The sequence below is a fragment of the Sander vitreus genome, chromosome 2 (genome assembly GCF_031162955.1).
Source record: "Sander vitreus isolate 19-12246 chromosome 2, sanVit1, whole genome shotgun sequence".
NCBI lineage: Eukaryota > Metazoa > Chordata > Actinopteri > Perciformes > Percidae > Sander > Sander vitreus.
Window position 1 is genome coordinate 1,815,898 of NC_135856.1, and position 17,624 is coordinate 1,833,521.

The window sequence follows — 17,624 nt, forward strand, 5'->3', positions numbered from 1 at the left end:
GTTCTACAAGGCGACGTGGCCAGATGTGCTAAACTGAGCGACTTTTTCATTAAAACAAGCTCGCAGTTTGAGAGTGAAATGCCAAATGAAGATGATGAGATGGGTAAGGTAAGCTAGTTAGGAGCAGTGCAGGATGCTAGTGGTTAGTCATGAGCAGTGCAGGACGCTAGTGGTTAGTTAGGAGCAGTGCAGGATGCTAGCAGTTAGTTAGGAGCAGTGCAGGAGCAGTGCAGGATGCTAGCAGTTAGTTAGGAGCAGTGCAGGAGCAGTGCAGGATGCTAGCAGTTAGTTAGGAGCAGTGCAAGATGCTAGAAGTTAGTTAGGAGCAGTGCAGGATGCTAGCGGTTAGTTAGGAGCAGTGCAGAGCGCTAGCAGTTAGTTAGGAGCAGTGCAAGATGCTAGAAGTTAGTTAGGAGCAGTGCAGGATGCTAGCAGTTAGTTAGGACCAGTGCAGGACACTAGTGGTTAGTTAGGAGCAGTGCAGGACGCAAGTGCTTAGTTAGGATCAGTGCAGGATGCTAGCGGTTGTGCAAAAACGTTGCCTGCAACCGTGCATGTTTATGAATGAAACTTTTTATTCTTCTTTCTTTTTATTCTTGAAGCTCCTCAGCAGCAGCCACTGGTCCAGTTTGCTGCTAACACTGACAATGAAGAGCCAAGCAGCAGCCATGAGCCCCAAACTCCATACTGGGCAGGTAGGATTGCTCATTGATTGAATATTATAAGAATTAATATTAAGGAAGAGTATGGTGTTTACCTGCTCTATATAAAAATAATTAATGATGCCAGATGATTCGGCACTTCATTAATGAAACTGACTTGACTTGATCAGGAAGTTCTTGAAAAACAGGGACATCATTTTTTTAATGTGATTTAGTGTCAGAAGCGGAGCCAGTAGAGTGCCAGGCATAGGCGTAGATTTTTTTGGGGGGATGCAGTATTTAGAAGAGGTAAATTTGTCCCCCTCCAAAAATATGATTGGTTTTGTATTGGAGATTATGTCCACATTGTTACTTTTTTCAAACTTCGCAGAAATAAACATCTTTACAGCCTGGTACAAAAATGGATTTGTTTTTTATAGCTAATTTCCTGTACAGGGTTGAATTTTCATATAACTCACCCATTCAATATATTAAAGCTTAACATTTACTGTTACCATCTACACAAGATAAAATATTTTAGTTTGAAAAGCCACATTATTAATTTAACCAAGTATCTTGAATCATAAATATATGTCCGGTAGGAATTTAATCTGGGTTAACGACAATTCATTTACCGGAGCGCCAGATCTTCTGCTTTTCAAAAATCTTCGTTTTGGGAAAGAACAACAAACTTCGAGCTAGCAAGCTACACACTGAAAATGTCAAGTTTTGAAGAAAATTTGGATAGTGCAACTAGGCATGCCTGCTTGGTTCTTTCGGGGTAGTTTGTAAAGATTTACAAAGAATATGTTTACGGTATTTACTTTCTAACTGGGATGTTTAGAGACCGTCACGTCCGGAGCTTAGCGCCTCCCAAGACCATTGTAATTGGTTTAAAGAAATGCAAACAACCCAGAGTGTTTTTTTCCTCTATCAAGGAATGCATCAGTGGTGTAGGCAGACCTTACTCTACAGCGCTGTGGAGATAGATATGGCAAGTGAGACTAGTAGAGATGTAACGATGCGATCGTGAATCGGTTAAAAATTGATATAAATGAGCTTTTGTTTAATCTTCATTCTGTAGCTGTCCTTGCCCTGCTGAAAGGACCTTGATTTTGCTGGTGACCAAAGGGTTTTTTGTTTAGGAAACACTGTACAATCTCCGCTGAGACATCATTATCCACACAGATGTACCATTTAACCCATTTTGCTCTTTGGGGAGCATAGGTCATTCATGAACTTTCTCCAGCTGGTTCGGTGTTGAGTGGCGATGGATGATACCTTTTTCTTGGGTTCTGCCTCCACAGACCTTCTCCAGCAGTTCCTGGGTCTTCCAGGCTTTCTTTTTCCTTGTTTGTTCCAGGATAAATCCTGTCTGGTCGTGCTGGAGGGTGGTTTCCTCAGGATATGCCCAATCTAGCCCCATTTCCTGCGTTTGATTTGTGTTTCAATTGGTTCTTGGTTAGTGATTTTCCAGAGCTCTTTATTAGTCATTGTGTTTGGCCAGTAGAGTCCCAGGATGTTTTGTTAGCTTTACCAGCGTGGTACATTGTTCGGATGCTCCAGGTGCCAATCTTTGCGCCATGTTTGGTTAGGAGGGGGATCAGCTGTGCAACTTCTTTTCGGCTTTCCATTATGCAGCATCATGCTTGTCTGGGTGGGAGACACCTTACACTTCCAACCCTTGCTGTATGTTTTTCATAATTGTTTCTGTAATCATTTTTTTCCTACTAAGCAGATGATTGGTACACGTAGCTTTACCAGATCCCCATTAGCCATGATGTTTTCAGGTACACCTAGGCTGGCCTTTATGGTTACCTTAGCTGTCCGCGTTGAGAACCACCCACCATTCTTCGTAAGAAAGTCCCTTAGCAAAACAATATTTGTATACTGCTTATAAAAATGTACTAACAGCCTAATAATTTTCATTTTCTATATTTGTGTTCTGTTAACAGAACCAGGACTCATCTTACATTACCGAAAAAAACTTCAATCAAACTTCCATGATACATTTATGTGTGCACAGGAAGGGTGGGCACAGAAGAAGGATGAGCAGTATCTGGATGATATCTACACACATCTGTACGTCGCAGTGGGGGGTGACATACAGCTTAACACACAGCATGAGTTCTGGCAGGTTGAGGCAGTGGCAGTGAAGCCAGCAGAAACAGAGACAACAATTAAACCTTGTGACATGTTCAAACCCCCCTCTGGAAGATATAAACCAATAAGAACAGTGCTGACCAATGGAATCACAGGAATTGGCAAAACATTTCTTGTGCGCAAATTTGTGTTGGACTGGGCTGAAGGAAGAGCCAATCAAGATGTGCATCTCATTTTTCTTTTCACCTTCCGCGAGCTGACTTTAAAGAAGGAGGAAAAGTTTTGTTTGGCAGAGCTTATTCATGAATGTATCACAGAGACTAAAGACATCAAGGCAGACGTCTTGAATTACATCTTTACAGCTCTGCAGTCATCAGGAAACACCAACTATGACAAGAGTGAATTCAAACTTCTGTTTGTTTTGGATGGACTGGATGAGAGCCGCCTTGATCTGGACTGCTCTACCAATGAAAATCAGGCAGTTAAATTCAATTTGACAACGCCAACCTCAGTGGACAAGCTGCTGACGAACCTCATCAAGAAGAAACTGCTTCCCTCTGCTCGCCTCTGGATAACAACCCGACCGGCAGCAGCAAATCAGATCCATTCTGATTTTGTTGACATCATGACAGAGGTCAGAGGGTTTACCGACCCACAGAAGGAAGAGTACTTCAGGAAGAGATTCAGAGATGAAGAGCAGGCCAGCAGAATCATCTCCCACATCAAGACATCACGAAGCCTCCACATCATGTGCCACATCCCAGTCTTCTGCTGGATCACTGCTACGGTTCTGGAGGAAGTGATGAAAACCAGAGAGGGAGGAGAGCTGCCCAAGACCCTGACCGAGATGTATGCAGAATTCCTGGTGTTTCAGATTCATCAGACAAAAAAGAAGTATGACCGAAAAAAGTGCATTCAGTACATTGAGTCATTAGCAAAACTGGCTTACCATCAGTTGGAAAAGGGCAACCTGATCTTCTACGAGAAAGATCTCAAAGAGAGTGGCATTGACGTCCTTGGAGCGTCAGTGTGCTCAGGAGTGTTCACGGAGATCTTCAAAGAGGAATATGGGAGAAAGAATGAGGAAAAGGTGTTTAGCTTCATCCATCTAACTGTTCAGGAGTTCCTGGCTGCTCTTCATGTAGAGAGGGCAGTCATTAACAGAAAGAAGAATGTGATGTCTGAGCCAGGCCAAAGTTATGGCGAACAAATGCGAATGGTTTTCAGCAGAACATCTATGACAGATGTCCACAGGTTTGCTATTGACAAGGCCTTGCAGAGTCCAAATGGACACTTGGACCTGTTCCTTCGCTTCCTCCTGGGTCTTTCACTGGAGACAAATCACAAACACCTACGAGGTCTGATGAAAAAAAGAAGCTCAGAGACCAATCAGGATACAGTCGAGTACATCAAGATGAAGATCAGTGAGAATCTGTCTCCAGAGAAAAGCATCAATCTGTTCCACTGTCTGAATGAACTGAATGATCGTTCTCTAGTGGAGGAAATCCAACATTACCTAAGTTCAGGAAGTCTCTCTACAGAAAAACTGTCTCCTGCTCAGTGGTCAGCACTGGTCTTCATCTTACTGACATCAGAAAACGACCTGGATGTGTTTGACCTGAGGAAATACTCTGCTTCAGAGGAGGCTCTTCTGAGGCTGCTGCCAGTGGTCAAAGCCTCCAACAAAGCTCTGTAAGTGCACCGATTACTGAAGATACTTACTGTGTCACATGTGTTGGGTTGTTCTCAACTATTGAATGTCAACGGATAGTCTCAAACTACAACAAATTGATTACTTGATAATTGTTTCACCGCAGCGTGGGCTCAGTCCTTCTACTTTTTTGCCAAGACACAGTGTTGACAACCCCAAAGTTGGACAATCTAATTAGACATCTTCCGGTGTCCGCTGCTGTCTCGGCAGGGAGTGAAACAGAGGCTCAGTCTATGCTGCCGCTGCTGATCCATGCAAAGCTATTTTGTTGTATCATAGCAACGGTTTATATCTCCACAACACTGAGATGAGTGCTGACAGAGTATTTCTAGGTCAAAACCCACTGCAGCAGAGTGGGTAGGGGCAGACAAAATCTATAGAGCACGAGCAGATGTGTAACCAGATCTTACCACAGTGAAGGTGTATACATGCATGAATACACTGGTTACTAAAGGAGTTATCTAAGTCTGTTAACAGGGGTATGAGAACTCTGATTTTAGCTGGGGTAAAGTGTTAACTTGGCATTCGAGAAATCAAGGTTTTGCCTTAACCCGAATATAATCAGGTTTATAAACTGCATGTAAACGCACTAAAAGCTTCACCGTGCAGGGTTGCTCTCAACTAACTAAAGTCTTAATAAACTAATAGTCACAAGATTTAGTCAGCAAATTGATAAATATATCAATTTCCTAAAAGTCAGTCGTTGGAGTTGTGATTTTATCTCAGCAGACAAATAAATGAAAATTATAGTGTAGTTAATTTAAGGTTCAGGGAGTCAAACATATAATGTGTTTCTCACATTAGCGATAATAGTTTCAATGTTTGTCTTTATCACTTCAGGCTGAGTGGCTGTAATCTGACGGAGAAAAGCTGTGAAGCTCTGTCCTCAGTTCTCAGCTCGCAGTCCTCTAGTCTGAGAGAGCTGGACCTGAGTAACAACGATCTGAAGGATTCAGGAGGGAAGATTCTCTTTGCTGGACTGAAGAGCCCAAACTGCAAACTGGAAACTCTCAGGTCAGACTTTTGTGTAATAGTTTGTACTTCGATGTTCTATTGCATGGGTTTTCAATCCTTTTGATACAAAAATATGACAGGGTTGGTGTTGTCATGAAGGAAAATATGTTGTACTTATTTCTATTTCAGGTTGCGTCAAACCAGGCTTACGAACAAATGCTGTCAGGATCTCTCATCAGTTCTTAGCTCCCAGTCCTCCTGTCTGAAAGAGCTGGACCTGAGTAACAACACACTGCAGCACTCAGGAGTGAAATTGATCTCTGCTGGACTAAAGAGTCCAAAATGTACACTGGAGACCTTCAGGTCAGATCATATTTTGGCGCTTTTGTATAGCATCATGTTTTCCCATTTTATTGGGGTTCTCATTTTTAAAATGAAGCAGCATAAGAATAAAGGCCCAGGTACCATTGGATAATCCGTAATTAATTTGTAATAAGAAAATGAAAAACATATATTTGTTATTTGTTTAAAAAAGGAAAAATGGTTCTTTATCACTAACTCTTCTTCAGGCTGAGTGGCTGTAGTCTGTCAGAGAGAAGCTGTGAAAATTTGTCTGCAGTTCTCATCTCCCAGTCCTCTAGTCTGAGAGAGCTGGACTTGAGTAACAACGAACTAGAGGACTCAGGAGCAACGCTGCTCTTTGCTGGACTGCAGAGTCCACATTGTACACTGGAGACTCTCAGGTCAGATGCTTTTGTGTAACACTGTAATGTGCCTCAAACATTAAACGTTACATAGTCTAGTTTGGCATTGCATGCATTGCATGCCTTCCTGACTCCACATTCCTTCAGTTCTTAGACACTAAACTGAAACATAGGAAAATATATTTTTTTACTTATTTAGGTTGATTCAAACCAGGATCACAAAGAAATGCTGTCAGGATCTCTCATCACTTCTCAGCTCCGAGTCCTCTGGTCTGAGAGAGCTGGACCTGAGTAACAACGACCTGCAGGATTCAGGATTGGAGCTGCTCTCTGTTGGATTGGCGAGTCAACAATGTACGCTGGAGACTCTCAGGTCTGGATTAATGACTTTCTTAATGATTTTCTTCAATAGATGGACTTTTAAATGTTACTGGACCAAGGCCTGAAGTTAACGTTTTGGCCACCAGCCACTGTGGCAGGTTTATTTTAATAACCACTGGCTTTTACCGGCCAATTGTATTTGCCTCCTGAAGGTGAAATACACGAAATAAACAAGCATTGTCCTTGAACTGAACACATGTAAGTGCTGTTAAGTTATTAACAATTAACTGCTAATTCAGTAAATCAGCCACTCATGAACCTTGCCATTGTTGCAAACTGCAGAGTTGGTAATAAAACCTCATCTTTTACTTTTCTTTGAATCCTCCTTTTTGTTGCTTGCTTGTTTCAACCGGCCTCCTCCTTCACTCCAGTAATGTGCCGCCCCATTTTTTAGGTCAAATCCAAGGAAATGGCGGACTTGGTTAAAATGTGAACGAACAACAGTAGCAAAAAAAACGGATGAATCGTTTAATTCTTTGGCTGCCCACAAACATGGCAGGTAGATTTCAGACTAGATTGCAGTGTCACCGGCATTAGGCATGTAGTCGGAGGGTAATTTTAGGCCCTGTACTGGAGATACAGGTTGTGTCACTGATGATATCCAACAATTGTAGGATTTTAGTTGAGAGAGGATACTCTGTCCAAAAAATGTCTAGAATGTAATGTTTTTGAGAAAATGTCTTAGAATGTTGCTGCATATTCACTCAGCAGATCATAACAGTAACTGATTCTAACATTGAGCTAATTCTAATCAGGAAATTCACACAATAAATTGTGTGTTTGTGTGTGTCTCTCTACAGTCTGTCAGGCTGTCTGATCACAGATGAAGGCTGTACTTCTCTGGCCTCAGCTCTGAGCTTCAACCCCTCCCATCTGAGAGTGCTGGACCTGAGATACAATCATCCAGGAGACTCGGGAGGGAAGCTGCTGTCCTCTGGATTGGAGGATCCACAATGGAGACTGGAAACTCTCAGGTATAAATGGACAGCAAGAGCTTACACACTGTTTCTCTGTCATTTACTGATGATCTCTGGTTCATATTTAGTGGAGAATCTGAGTGCAGATTTATGAAGATAATTGATAAGGAAGGTTCATTCTGACTTTGTTTCTTCCCCCAGCCTGGAACATGGTGGAGAGCAGAGGCTGAAACCTGGTCTGCGGAAGTGTGAGTGTGTGTTCACTTTTTAACACCTAGTTGGTTTGCTCTGGTCCGAATCAGTTGATGAGTTTGTAAACTTGGAGCGTTTATCCCTTGGTTGGGTCTCATTTCACATGGAGAAAAATCCAAGCGAACCAAAATGCATCACTACAAACCATGTAAGAACGTTCCCTCCTTTTATTGGTCAGATGTGTTTGGGGCGGGAGCAAGAAAGTAAATTCTGGAAGAAGGTCCAGTATTTTGGATGTCTCCATGGTCAAAGCAGCTCATTTTATTTAAATAATTTTCCAAACATTGTTTCTACATCTGCTCTGCTCACCAAGACTTCGCTCATGCTCTGCTGGTGTCTGTCTCTAACTTTAGCGGTGGCTGGACCACAGAGATGCGAGTGACATCGAGCTTGACCGCGGTTTATTTCTGTGAGAGAATCATTGAAGCTGCTACAGTTTGCTGCTCTGTCACCAGGAGCGGTTTAGCTCAAACTTGCGGATTAAAAATAGTTGGGGTGGATCAAGGTCGGATCACGTTCTCAGCACAAACAAACTGTTCAGTATGCTTCATTGGTCTGCTTTTGGTGCACATCCGAGTGCGATTGCTGCATTCCCACCTGCCTAAACGAACCGCACCAAGGGGGAAAACCAACTCTAGCGATTCAACCGAACTAAATGAGGCAGGTGTGAAAGCTCCCTTATATTCATGAGAACAAGGCAGCACTTGTTAAAGTAGTTTAAATTAAAGCATGTGTATCTTCATTAAATTCTCAGTTTGAAAGACAATCCCAAAGGATGAGTCATTGTGAAGTTTTGATCTAATTAACAGTTTGTCTGTTAATAAAGCAACAAATAAACCCTTCAGGTGTGTTAGATCAGTGGTTCCCAAAATGGTTTGAGGACTTTGAGGGAGTTCTAGGTGGTCTGCAGCCAAAAGGGGACAAATTATTGTGTGAATACTGTTAAGCAAAATTAATGCATCAACAGTCACTCTATGTTTACAGGAAATTAGTCATGAACCTAGTTTTTCAGAATAACAGCCCTAGAAAGTAACCGTATCATTACAGGAAGCTCAGGATGAGACTTGCTTTTTTTTCCAAAATAAAAGCAGCAAACTGTATGTTAACAGAAAATTTGGCATGGGCTTAGTTTTTCAAATAAAAGTGCTTAAAGTTCAACTCTTGTCAGGTTTAGATCTCTTTTGATGTTTTATCCTGATCTTAATAAAGACAATTCAAGGAAGCTTTGACTATGTTTATATACAATCAAGCTAATTTACGTCCTTGCTGTAAATTTGAACTTCTTGCATTGCTTACTCTATATTCTGCATCCTTCATCCATTTCCCACTTTTCCAACTATTCATACTGCTTCAGCCACTTTTTAAGCTGCTTTTCAACATGTTCAACTGTATCTTCTGATCCATACTCTATTTAAATCTTAAAATGTTCCACATCTTTCATACATTTGGAGTTGTTATACATTCAAGCCAGCATATCAGTGCTGCAGCTTTTCAGAAAACCTTAAAATATTCCAATTTTGTTTCATACATCATTGGTGTTATTTAACATTTCAGTGACATTTATACGAATTAAAACCATGTCCACTTTTCCAACTATTCTCAGTAGATCACCATCCTTTCATGCATTTAAGCCAGCAATGCAGCATAACTTCAGCTTTTCAACATTTACATGCATTTTCTGCAGGAAATGCATTTTCACATTTTCATATCAGTTTAAAGGACAATTCCGGTGCAAAATTAACCTAGGGGTTAATAACAGATGTGTACCCACTCGATCGTTCTCTGGGATATGTTTTCATGCTAATCGAATGTGTTTTTAGTTTGAAAGAAGCTAGCGTGGACCGCTGATTAGCTTACAACGCTAGTATTCGGGGCACAAGGAAAGTAAAAACAGGTCGCTATTTTATACCACTAAAAAGGCTCAAAATATCACCAAACTTCAATGGTAGCATACTGAGGGTCCCTAAATGTTAACCAAATCATTGAGAACTTTCGTAAGTGTACAGACAGTTTATTAAAAAGATAGATTATAAAGACACTCACGTTCATGTTTACATGCGGCCGCTGTCTTGAAAACCAGTCATGACTTACAGCTGGCGATGCAAACTAAAATCAAAAGCAATTTGCTCAATGTATCTGAAATAATTGCACCGGTGTAAAACATAACTTGTTTAGTGTAGCTACATACTCAGTGGATAACTGTCCATCTGGTGTCTCTGGTTTGGGTCGCTGTTTCAAGTACAGCCACTAACGTGATGTTAGAGAGGGGACATCTTCAGACTGTACAAAACACAGCGTCTCTTGGGTGTCGCGACGCACAGGTCCCACTCACTTGCAACACAGACACTCCTGTTCGGTGGCCATAGCTTCACAACGTCCACAGGTACACCACCAATTTCCCGAAGTACGAGGCTTTGTTGCGGCATTGACTACCGGTAGCTCTCTCTCTCTCGTAGCCCTTTCACAGAGATCCCGCAGCTCTTCGTTCAATAAACTGTCTATACACTTACAATGTTCTCAATGCTATGATTAACATTTAGGGACCCTCATTATGCTACTTTTGAAGTTTGGTGATATTTTGAGCCTTTTTAGTGGTATGAATAGCGATTTGTTTTTACTTTCCCTGTGCCCCGAATACTAGCATTGTAAGCTAATCAGTGGTCCGCGCTAGCTTCTTTCAAGCTAAAAACACATTTGATTAGCATGAAAACATGTCCCAGAGAACAATCAAGTGGGTACACATCTGTTAATAACCCGTAGGTTTGTTTTGCTCTGGAATTGTCCTTTAACTATAACTCGATCCATAAGTAACACAATGACATAATGTATGACTATTTTGGTCAAGGGTTTTTATACACTTTCTGTAATAAAACATATAGAAGCAGAAGTCCTATCAGATGGAGGACCCTGGGAAGGAAACTTATCAAATGGGGGTTTGTGGTCTAATTTGTGTCAGTTTAAGTGTCCTTGACATGAAAACGTTTGGGTTTGATGATAAACTGCTGCTGTATTGTGTCTTGCTCTCTATCAGATGTCTGTGAACTCACACTGGACACAAACACCATGAACACACACCTCCGACTCTCTCATAACAACAGGATGGTGACAGCAGTGAGAAAGAGGCAGCCATATCCTGATCACCCAGAGAGGTTTGACTACTGGTGGCAGCTGCTGTGTAGAGATGGTCTGACTGGAAGCTGTTACTGGGAGGTTGAGTGGAGAGGAGAGGTTGATATATCAGTGAGTTACAGAGGAATCAGCAGGAAAGGAAACAAAGCTGACTGTGAGTTTGGAGGGAATGATCAGTCCTGGAGTCTGAGATGCTCTGATGTTGAAGGTTACTCTGTCAGTCACAATGACAGAAGTACACACCTCTCCTCCTCTCCATCCTCCTCTGTCTCTTACAGAGTAGCAGTGTATGTGGACTGTCCTGCTGGCTCTCTGTCCTTCTACAGAGTCTCCTCTGACACACTGATCCACCTCCACACCTTCCACACCACATTTACTGAACCTCTTTATCCTGGATTTGAGTTAGGGTGGCCTGGTTCACTGTCTCTGTGTTCTCTGTAGCAGGGAGAGTCTCCTCCTGTGCAGAGAAATACTCACACTACTGACAAACATATACAATCTTTTTGTCTCTTCAAAACCATCTGTCTTCTCTGCCTAAAATGTGTACCTGATGGTCTTCAAAAGAGTGTTCTTTATCCTTCAGCTGTGAGTAAACTGCTGAGTCTAGACCTGAGGCGTCGGTCCTTCTGTGTTGGGCGTCGGTCCTTCTGTGTTGGGCCATGCGTTTGTGTAATGGTTGTTTTGTTTGTCTGTGGATTTCTCTGTGTCTGTGGATTCTTCCCTGCATTGGACAGCAGTTTGAAAGAGGTACACCTGGGTAGAGAAACCGTTGCTTTAAAGGCACCGCCAGATGATGTTCCTTTCACCCCCCCTCTGCCTTTTTTCACAAATTGTGCTCTGGTTATATATGATGTCAATCATTGAAAGTTGAAATGTAATTTGAGTATTTTACAAATGTACTGAACTCCTACATTTCAAGTGTAATCTACATCAATCAATCAATCATCAGATGAATGGTTGGGAACCCTTTTTAAACAGAGGGGGCAAATATGAGGACTAAAAGTAACTGGAAACATCAACATAAACTTAAAAAGGCATCATGTGTAATATTTTGTTGTATAATACAGTTCTGTCAACACATAAAACAAATTGATAAAAATCTCTGAAATCTCTTTACTTCTTTTATCCATCTTTGTACCATGGTTTGTTTTATGCGAGTAAAATCTTAAGTCTACTGTCAGTGTTGTTTCGGTAATGGCTTTTATTCCTGTATTTCCCGTCTGCAGTGTTTTATTTTTAAAAGCAACCTTGTATCAAGTAATAAACGTAACTTGACAGAAACACACAAAGGGTAGAAACCTCACCATTGAGTAAAAAGTTTAAAAAAGAGGGAACAAGATGGGCTGCCAACTCTCATGCAGTGATCGTGAGACTCTTTTAATGCTGTAAAAATCCAGCGCTTAATTAAAGAATAGTAAAATACAGCAGTGACTCCAAGTGGAAACAAACCAAACAGAAAAACGAATGATCATGCCGTTGTGATGAAGCAGTAATGTGCAAAGTTGGGCAGGTATTTACAGAAACTGGCATGAAAAAGAGGAACCTAGAATTCCCTTCCTGGTACAGACACAGCCTGACTGTGTTTCCTCATTCTTCACTTCCTCTTAACTGATTTGATGTAAATGCAGCAGTCAGACTGCAGAGTGAGAAGACTTTGATATTGTCGACATGGTCTAATGTTCTCCAAACCTTCAGGTGAGAATTTTTCTTTTTATGCTTCAGCTCATCATGTAGATAACTTTGTAGATACTTTTGTAATGTGATGTGAAGAGTACAGTCTACTTTTATTCCTTTCACGTGACTATAAACAGGTCTCAATCTCTACACTGAAGCCATCAAGATAAAACTTTAGTGTATTTAAAGAGTAACAGGATTGCAGTCGATGTTTTAGCACTGTTAGTGGTGTGGCTTTAGGATTGGCAATGTTGATCTGTCACCCGGTCGGTCTGTTTATCCACCCCTTTGATCCAAACTGACCCTACTCTGCCTCTGATTGGCTAGTACTCATTTGCCTTTGTTTGGTGGATTGGTTAGTTTTAGGCATGAGGAGTGAGATTGGTTAGGTTTGGGGTAATAATACCAGGGTAAGCCAATCAGAGGCAGAGTAGGGCGGGACATGCCTTCGCCATCCTAGGAAACACAAATTTGCGTCCCCCAGAACATTTTTAACAGAGATGTCCTTTCCTGTATTGTGGTGCCTTTTAACCAAGTTGTTTGTATGAACTATTATAGCTAGGAATAGTAAGGCAATTTTTATGTATTACACATATGTATTACTGTCAGCAGCACATTGACTGGTGCCAGGGCTGGAGTGGGACACATTTTCAGCCCTGGAGTTTCATGCCTTAGACCGGCCCACTTCACTTCTTGACTGACTATATTCAAATAATGTAGTTAAAACCTTCGTATATATGTCTGCAACAGCGCACTGTTCTCTACAGCCTTGAAAAATATATATCACTGTTTCCAATTTAGTGCAAACACAGTAAGTGTTGCTTCACAACAGTTAACATCTTTACAACAACACAATGTTTAACAATATCAAAATCTATTTATTATGCAAATAAGCGTTCAGACATCCAAACCTTAAAATTAAGTAAAAGAATGAATACAAATATAAAATAAAAATACAGAATAAAATAAAATGTATTGCACGTTCTTATAATCTATTTTTTCCTTTGTATAATTAAATATTACTTTCATCTATTCCCTTACAATTGTGGGCTTTGTACATTTACTATCCTACTTTCGATGTGAAAAGGTATAATGGGTCACTTGTAACATTTGGGCAAATGAAGTGGTTATAAATATTGTAACTAATCTGATAATTTTAGCTTGTTCACACATTGTGGTAAACCAGCTTAGATGTGCCTTCCACACTGACAGCAGCTATCCCTTGTGCACACTACTGGCTCTGCTTCTGACACTAAATCACATTTTATAAATTGTCATAATTCTCAGCACAAATCTCCCCTTTTTAGAAAGTCAAGTCAGTTTCATTAACGAAGTGCCAAATCATCTGGCATCATGAATTATCTCAGGGCATTTTTCATAGAGAACAGGTCTACATCATATTCTTCATCAATATTAATTCTAGTTCTTATAATATTCACTCAATGAGCAATCCTACATATCTGGAGTTCTGGGCTGCTGCTTGGTCAGTACTGGCTCTTCATTGTCACTGTTAGCAGAAAACTGGACTAATGGCTGCTGCTGTAAAGCTACAAGAAAAAGTTTGATTGATAAACATGAACGGCAGTTTGCAGGCAACGTTGTATTATGTTTTGCATGACCGCTAGCATCCTGCACTGCTCCTAACTAGTTTAGCTTACATGTCTCATTGTCTTCATGTCAAACTGCGAGCTGGTTTTAATGAATTAATTGTCACCTTTTTAGATCTATTTTTGCGCTAATTATGTATTTTTAAAGCTTCTTTCTGCTCGCAGTCGCATCCTCTAAGCCCTGTGACAGAAGTGTACAAGGTGACGTTTTTTTATTTATTTTTTTAGCAATGTGCCACTGTCTGAGTCATAACATATTTATGTCATAATAACCAGACTGCACTCTACAAGTGCCTGGGCTGCATGAATGTAGAGAGCGTTGAGCTGCAAGAAAAAAAAAAATAATGTCAATAAAAGGAGTGGTCTGTGAGTTCAGGCAGCCTAGGGATAGTATCTATGATATATTTCGATAATGATTTCAACCCAGTACCATGACTGAACACCACCAGCCCTCGTAACTAAAAAAACATACCGAACAAGATTAGCCATGAACTGACCAGACTCTGCACATAAATCACACCAACACAGCTCCTGTGTCGACCAATCAAAACTCCTGTTGCTGCTCTAATAGATTTGGTTTACAGTTTTCCTTAGGTTTGACAAAACTTTCCGATTTAAGCAGGAAGCCCCGATGACGGCAGTGGACCTTTTCAACACTCTGGAGGATTTAAGAGAATATGAATTTAAGCAATTCAAATGGTATCTGCAGCAGCAAGACATCCAGGAAGGCTACCAAAGCATCAAAGTGTCCAAGCTGGAGAACGCAGAAAGGCGAGACACAGTGGACGTGATGGTTAAAACCTTTCATCTTCATGGAGCTCTGAAGGTGACCAAGAAGGTTTTAGAGAAGATCAACAGGAATGATCTGGTGCAGAGTCTGCCAGACACCAGCTCAGGACCAGAAGGTCAGTCACACTTAAAAAAAAAAGGTATTTTAAGGCAAAAAGAATGGGTTGACATGAGCAACACAATCAGGGCCAAGCACAGACATTTTGGGTGGCAGGGGCTCAAGTGAAATTAAGGGCAAAGGATTAATTAATAACTATTTATATAATTTTTTTAAACAAAACCTTAAATATAATAACACAACTTCCTTAACAATTTCTTTTAATTCTCTCACACTCACGCTATTGCTTAATAAATTGTTTAATACTCTACAGATTTCTACAAAATAATCAGTTCACACAGAAACCACTGTCTTCTTTTGTATTCACTAGGTTTATCACAAGAGGAGGCAACAGCAAAGTTTCCTCAGACAACGGCTGCAGCTTATATCTCGTCTAAAATGTTTTCAGAAACACATTTTGGTGAAGTATTTTAATGGAACCTAAGAGAAAGTTTCCAAACAAGCCGCCATGTTAGTCTGTTTTGAGTTTTAAGTTTTAACAGTTAATCCTTTTTGGGTAAAGGCTGTTGCATTTTATGATAGTCATTTATCAATGTTAATTCAAATTTTACAGTTTCAGTGGACATATATGATATTGGAGAGACTTCAGAGAACAGAAAAACCTCCTCTCAGAGCGAATGTAAAGCTGCCGTATTCTCTGGTATGTATGGAAGCACTAAGAGAAAAATGGTAGTTTTTTATGGCGTTATATATGTGTTACATTCCTGAGCGAGTAATTGTATGTTTTGAGCACAGAGAACTATATTTTGCAAGCGCATTACATTGCATTTTGAACAGAAATTAACACTTGTAAAAAAATAATTTAGTTTGAGTAAACAATAACCTATTTTGTGCACAATAAATGTTTTTGCATGTCTTTCTCTGCTCGCAGATAGACGCTGCTGCGCTCCAGTCTTGTCTCCCTCGCTCTCAACCACTTCTTTCTGCGCGCTCAACTCTAGACACGCTCGCTCAGATTTTCACAGCATTACAAGTGTGCCACAAAACCAAACAATCGGAGAATTAAAGGTCAATTCTGATTGGTCTCCAATTAGATTGCAAGTAGCAGGAAACAAAAATCTAGGAGGAACAGTCTTTTTCAGTCAACACCTACAGCTACAGTGGAGCTGTTCGACTAATGTTACTGGATTAAAACACATTTCGGTCAGTATTTTGTATTATTAACTTATATCACAGAAATGTCTTAATATTTGTGTGTACTATAATGTCGTTGTTTTGTTTGACTCATATCTTCTTGTGTGACTAATGTTAGTTTGACTCATCCTTCACAAGCAATCTAGTTCACATACTGCAGCCGACATGTCATTTGAACAGGCCTCGCAGCACTGTAGTTAAATTAGGTCTCGCAATGCGAGACAGAACAGCAGTAGGCCTGTCACACTATAACCGCATGTAAGTAGTTTTTAATTATATTTTTTATTTATTATTACCATGTTAATTAACCTGAATTCTGTTGATATATTAGCTTGCGAAGGAGCTATCCGTTGCTAACGCTCATTTATCTCAAAAAGCAGAAACGTTAGCTAACTACTGCCAAGATATGGTTTCACTGGAGACCAGAGAGGTGTTGTAAGACTCGTCAAGTGTTGTCATGTGTTTGCATGTCAACATGCAAACACTTTGTCTTAAAATGAAACCATATCTTGGCAGTAACGTTAGCTAGCTACTGCTTTTTGACATAAATTAGCTAACGTTAGTGTTAGCAATGGATAGCTACTTTGCAAGCCAATAAAATATAGCCTTGGCAAACAGAATTAAGGTTAATAAAACATAACTAGCTACAGTATGTAACCAGTATTACAAACTTCTTACAAGTGGCTACATTGTGACATTTTAGTGTGCATGAATGTGTTCGAACATAAACATCATATGTACACGTGCAGCATAATAGTTTTTTTCTATTTCTGTCACACAGATGAGATTGTTCCAGTACCAGAGCCACAATACATCTCATATTACAAAGACTTCCTTCAGTCACACAATCAGGATAAGTTCATGTGTGCACAAGAGGGGTGGGCACAGAAGAAGGATGAGCAACATCTGGATGATATCTTCACAGATGTATACATCGCAGCTGGGGGTGACGTACACATTAATACAAGCCAGCAGGAACAGAGCAACCAATTAAAGCTTGTGACATGTTCAAACCCCCCTCTGGAAGATATAAACTCATAAGAAGGAAGAATGAGGAAGACAAGATATTTTGCTTCATCCATCTGAGTGTCCAGGAGTTTCTGGCTGCTCTTCATGTAGATAGGGCAGTCATTAATAGAAACAAGAATGTGATGTCTGAGCCAGTGCAAACAACTGGCGAACATATGCGAATGGTTTTCTGCAGAACATCTATGACAGATGTCCCAAATGGACACTTGGACCTATTCCTCCGCTTCCTCCTGGGTCTTTCCCTGGAGACCAATCAGAAATACCTACGAGACCTACTGACAAAGAAAAGAAGCTCAGAGACCAATCAGGATACAGTCGAGTACATCAATGATGATGATCAGTGAGAATATGTCTGCAGAGAAAAGCATCAATCTGTTCCACTGTCTGAATGAACTGAATGATCGTTCTCTAGTGGAGGAAATCCAACAGTACATAAGTTCAGGAAGTCTTTTTACAGATAAACTGTCTCCTGCTCAGTGGT

At 40.6% G+C, this 17,624-nt stretch overlaps 2 protein-coding genes across 4 annotated transcripts in view; both read left to right on the forward strand.

The window, feature by feature from the left end:
• The first annotated feature begins 613 nt into the window (after window positions 1–613).
• LOC144531698 (NLR family CARD domain-containing protein 3-like) overlaps window positions 614–17,624 on the forward strand; it is a 28,133-nt gene continuing 11,122 nt past the window's right edge. The window contains exons 1-9 of one of the 2 annotated variants that reach the window (XM_078271959.1): window positions 614–695; window positions 2,597–4,436; window positions 5,296–5,469; window positions 5,599–5,772; window positions 5,979–6,152; window positions 6,313–6,486; window positions 7,295–7,468; window positions 7,613–7,659; window positions 10,695–11,819. In XM_078271959.1, the coding sequence (XP_078128085.1) occupies window positions 2,656–4,436; window positions 5,296–5,469; window positions 5,599–5,772; window positions 5,979–6,152; window positions 6,313–6,486; window positions 7,295–7,468; window positions 7,613–7,659; window positions 10,695–11,233 (3,237 nt within the window). In that variant the 5' untranslated portion in view covers window positions 614–695; window positions 2,597–2,655 and the 3' untranslated portion in view covers window positions 11,234–11,819. Of the gene's footprint in view, window positions 696–2,596; window positions 4,437–5,295; window positions 5,470–5,598; window positions 5,773–5,978; window positions 6,153–6,312; window positions 6,487–7,294; window positions 7,469–7,612; window positions 7,660–10,694; window positions 11,820–17,624 lie in introns of those variants that run through there. The other variant, XM_078271966.1, reaches the window with a different exon arrangement.
• On the forward strand, window positions 12,401–17,123 carry LOC144531987 (uncharacterized). 2 transcript variants are annotated; one of them, XM_078272414.1, is made up of 6 exons: window positions 12,401–12,487; window positions 14,693–14,978; window positions 15,291–15,380; window positions 15,534–15,620; window positions 15,852–16,123; window positions 16,896–17,123. In XM_078272414.1, the coding sequence occupies exons 2-6, from the start codon at window positions 14,705–14,707 to the stop codon at window positions 17,106–17,108; spliced, it is 936 nt and encodes a 311-aa protein (XP_078128540.1). In that variant the 5' UTR covers window positions 12,401–12,487; window positions 14,693–14,704; the 3' UTR covers window positions 17,109–17,123. The 2 variants fall into 2 exon arrangements, with proteins under 2 accessions (XP_078128540.1, XP_078128532.1); XM_078272406.1 differs by having other exon boundaries at window positions 14,696–14,978.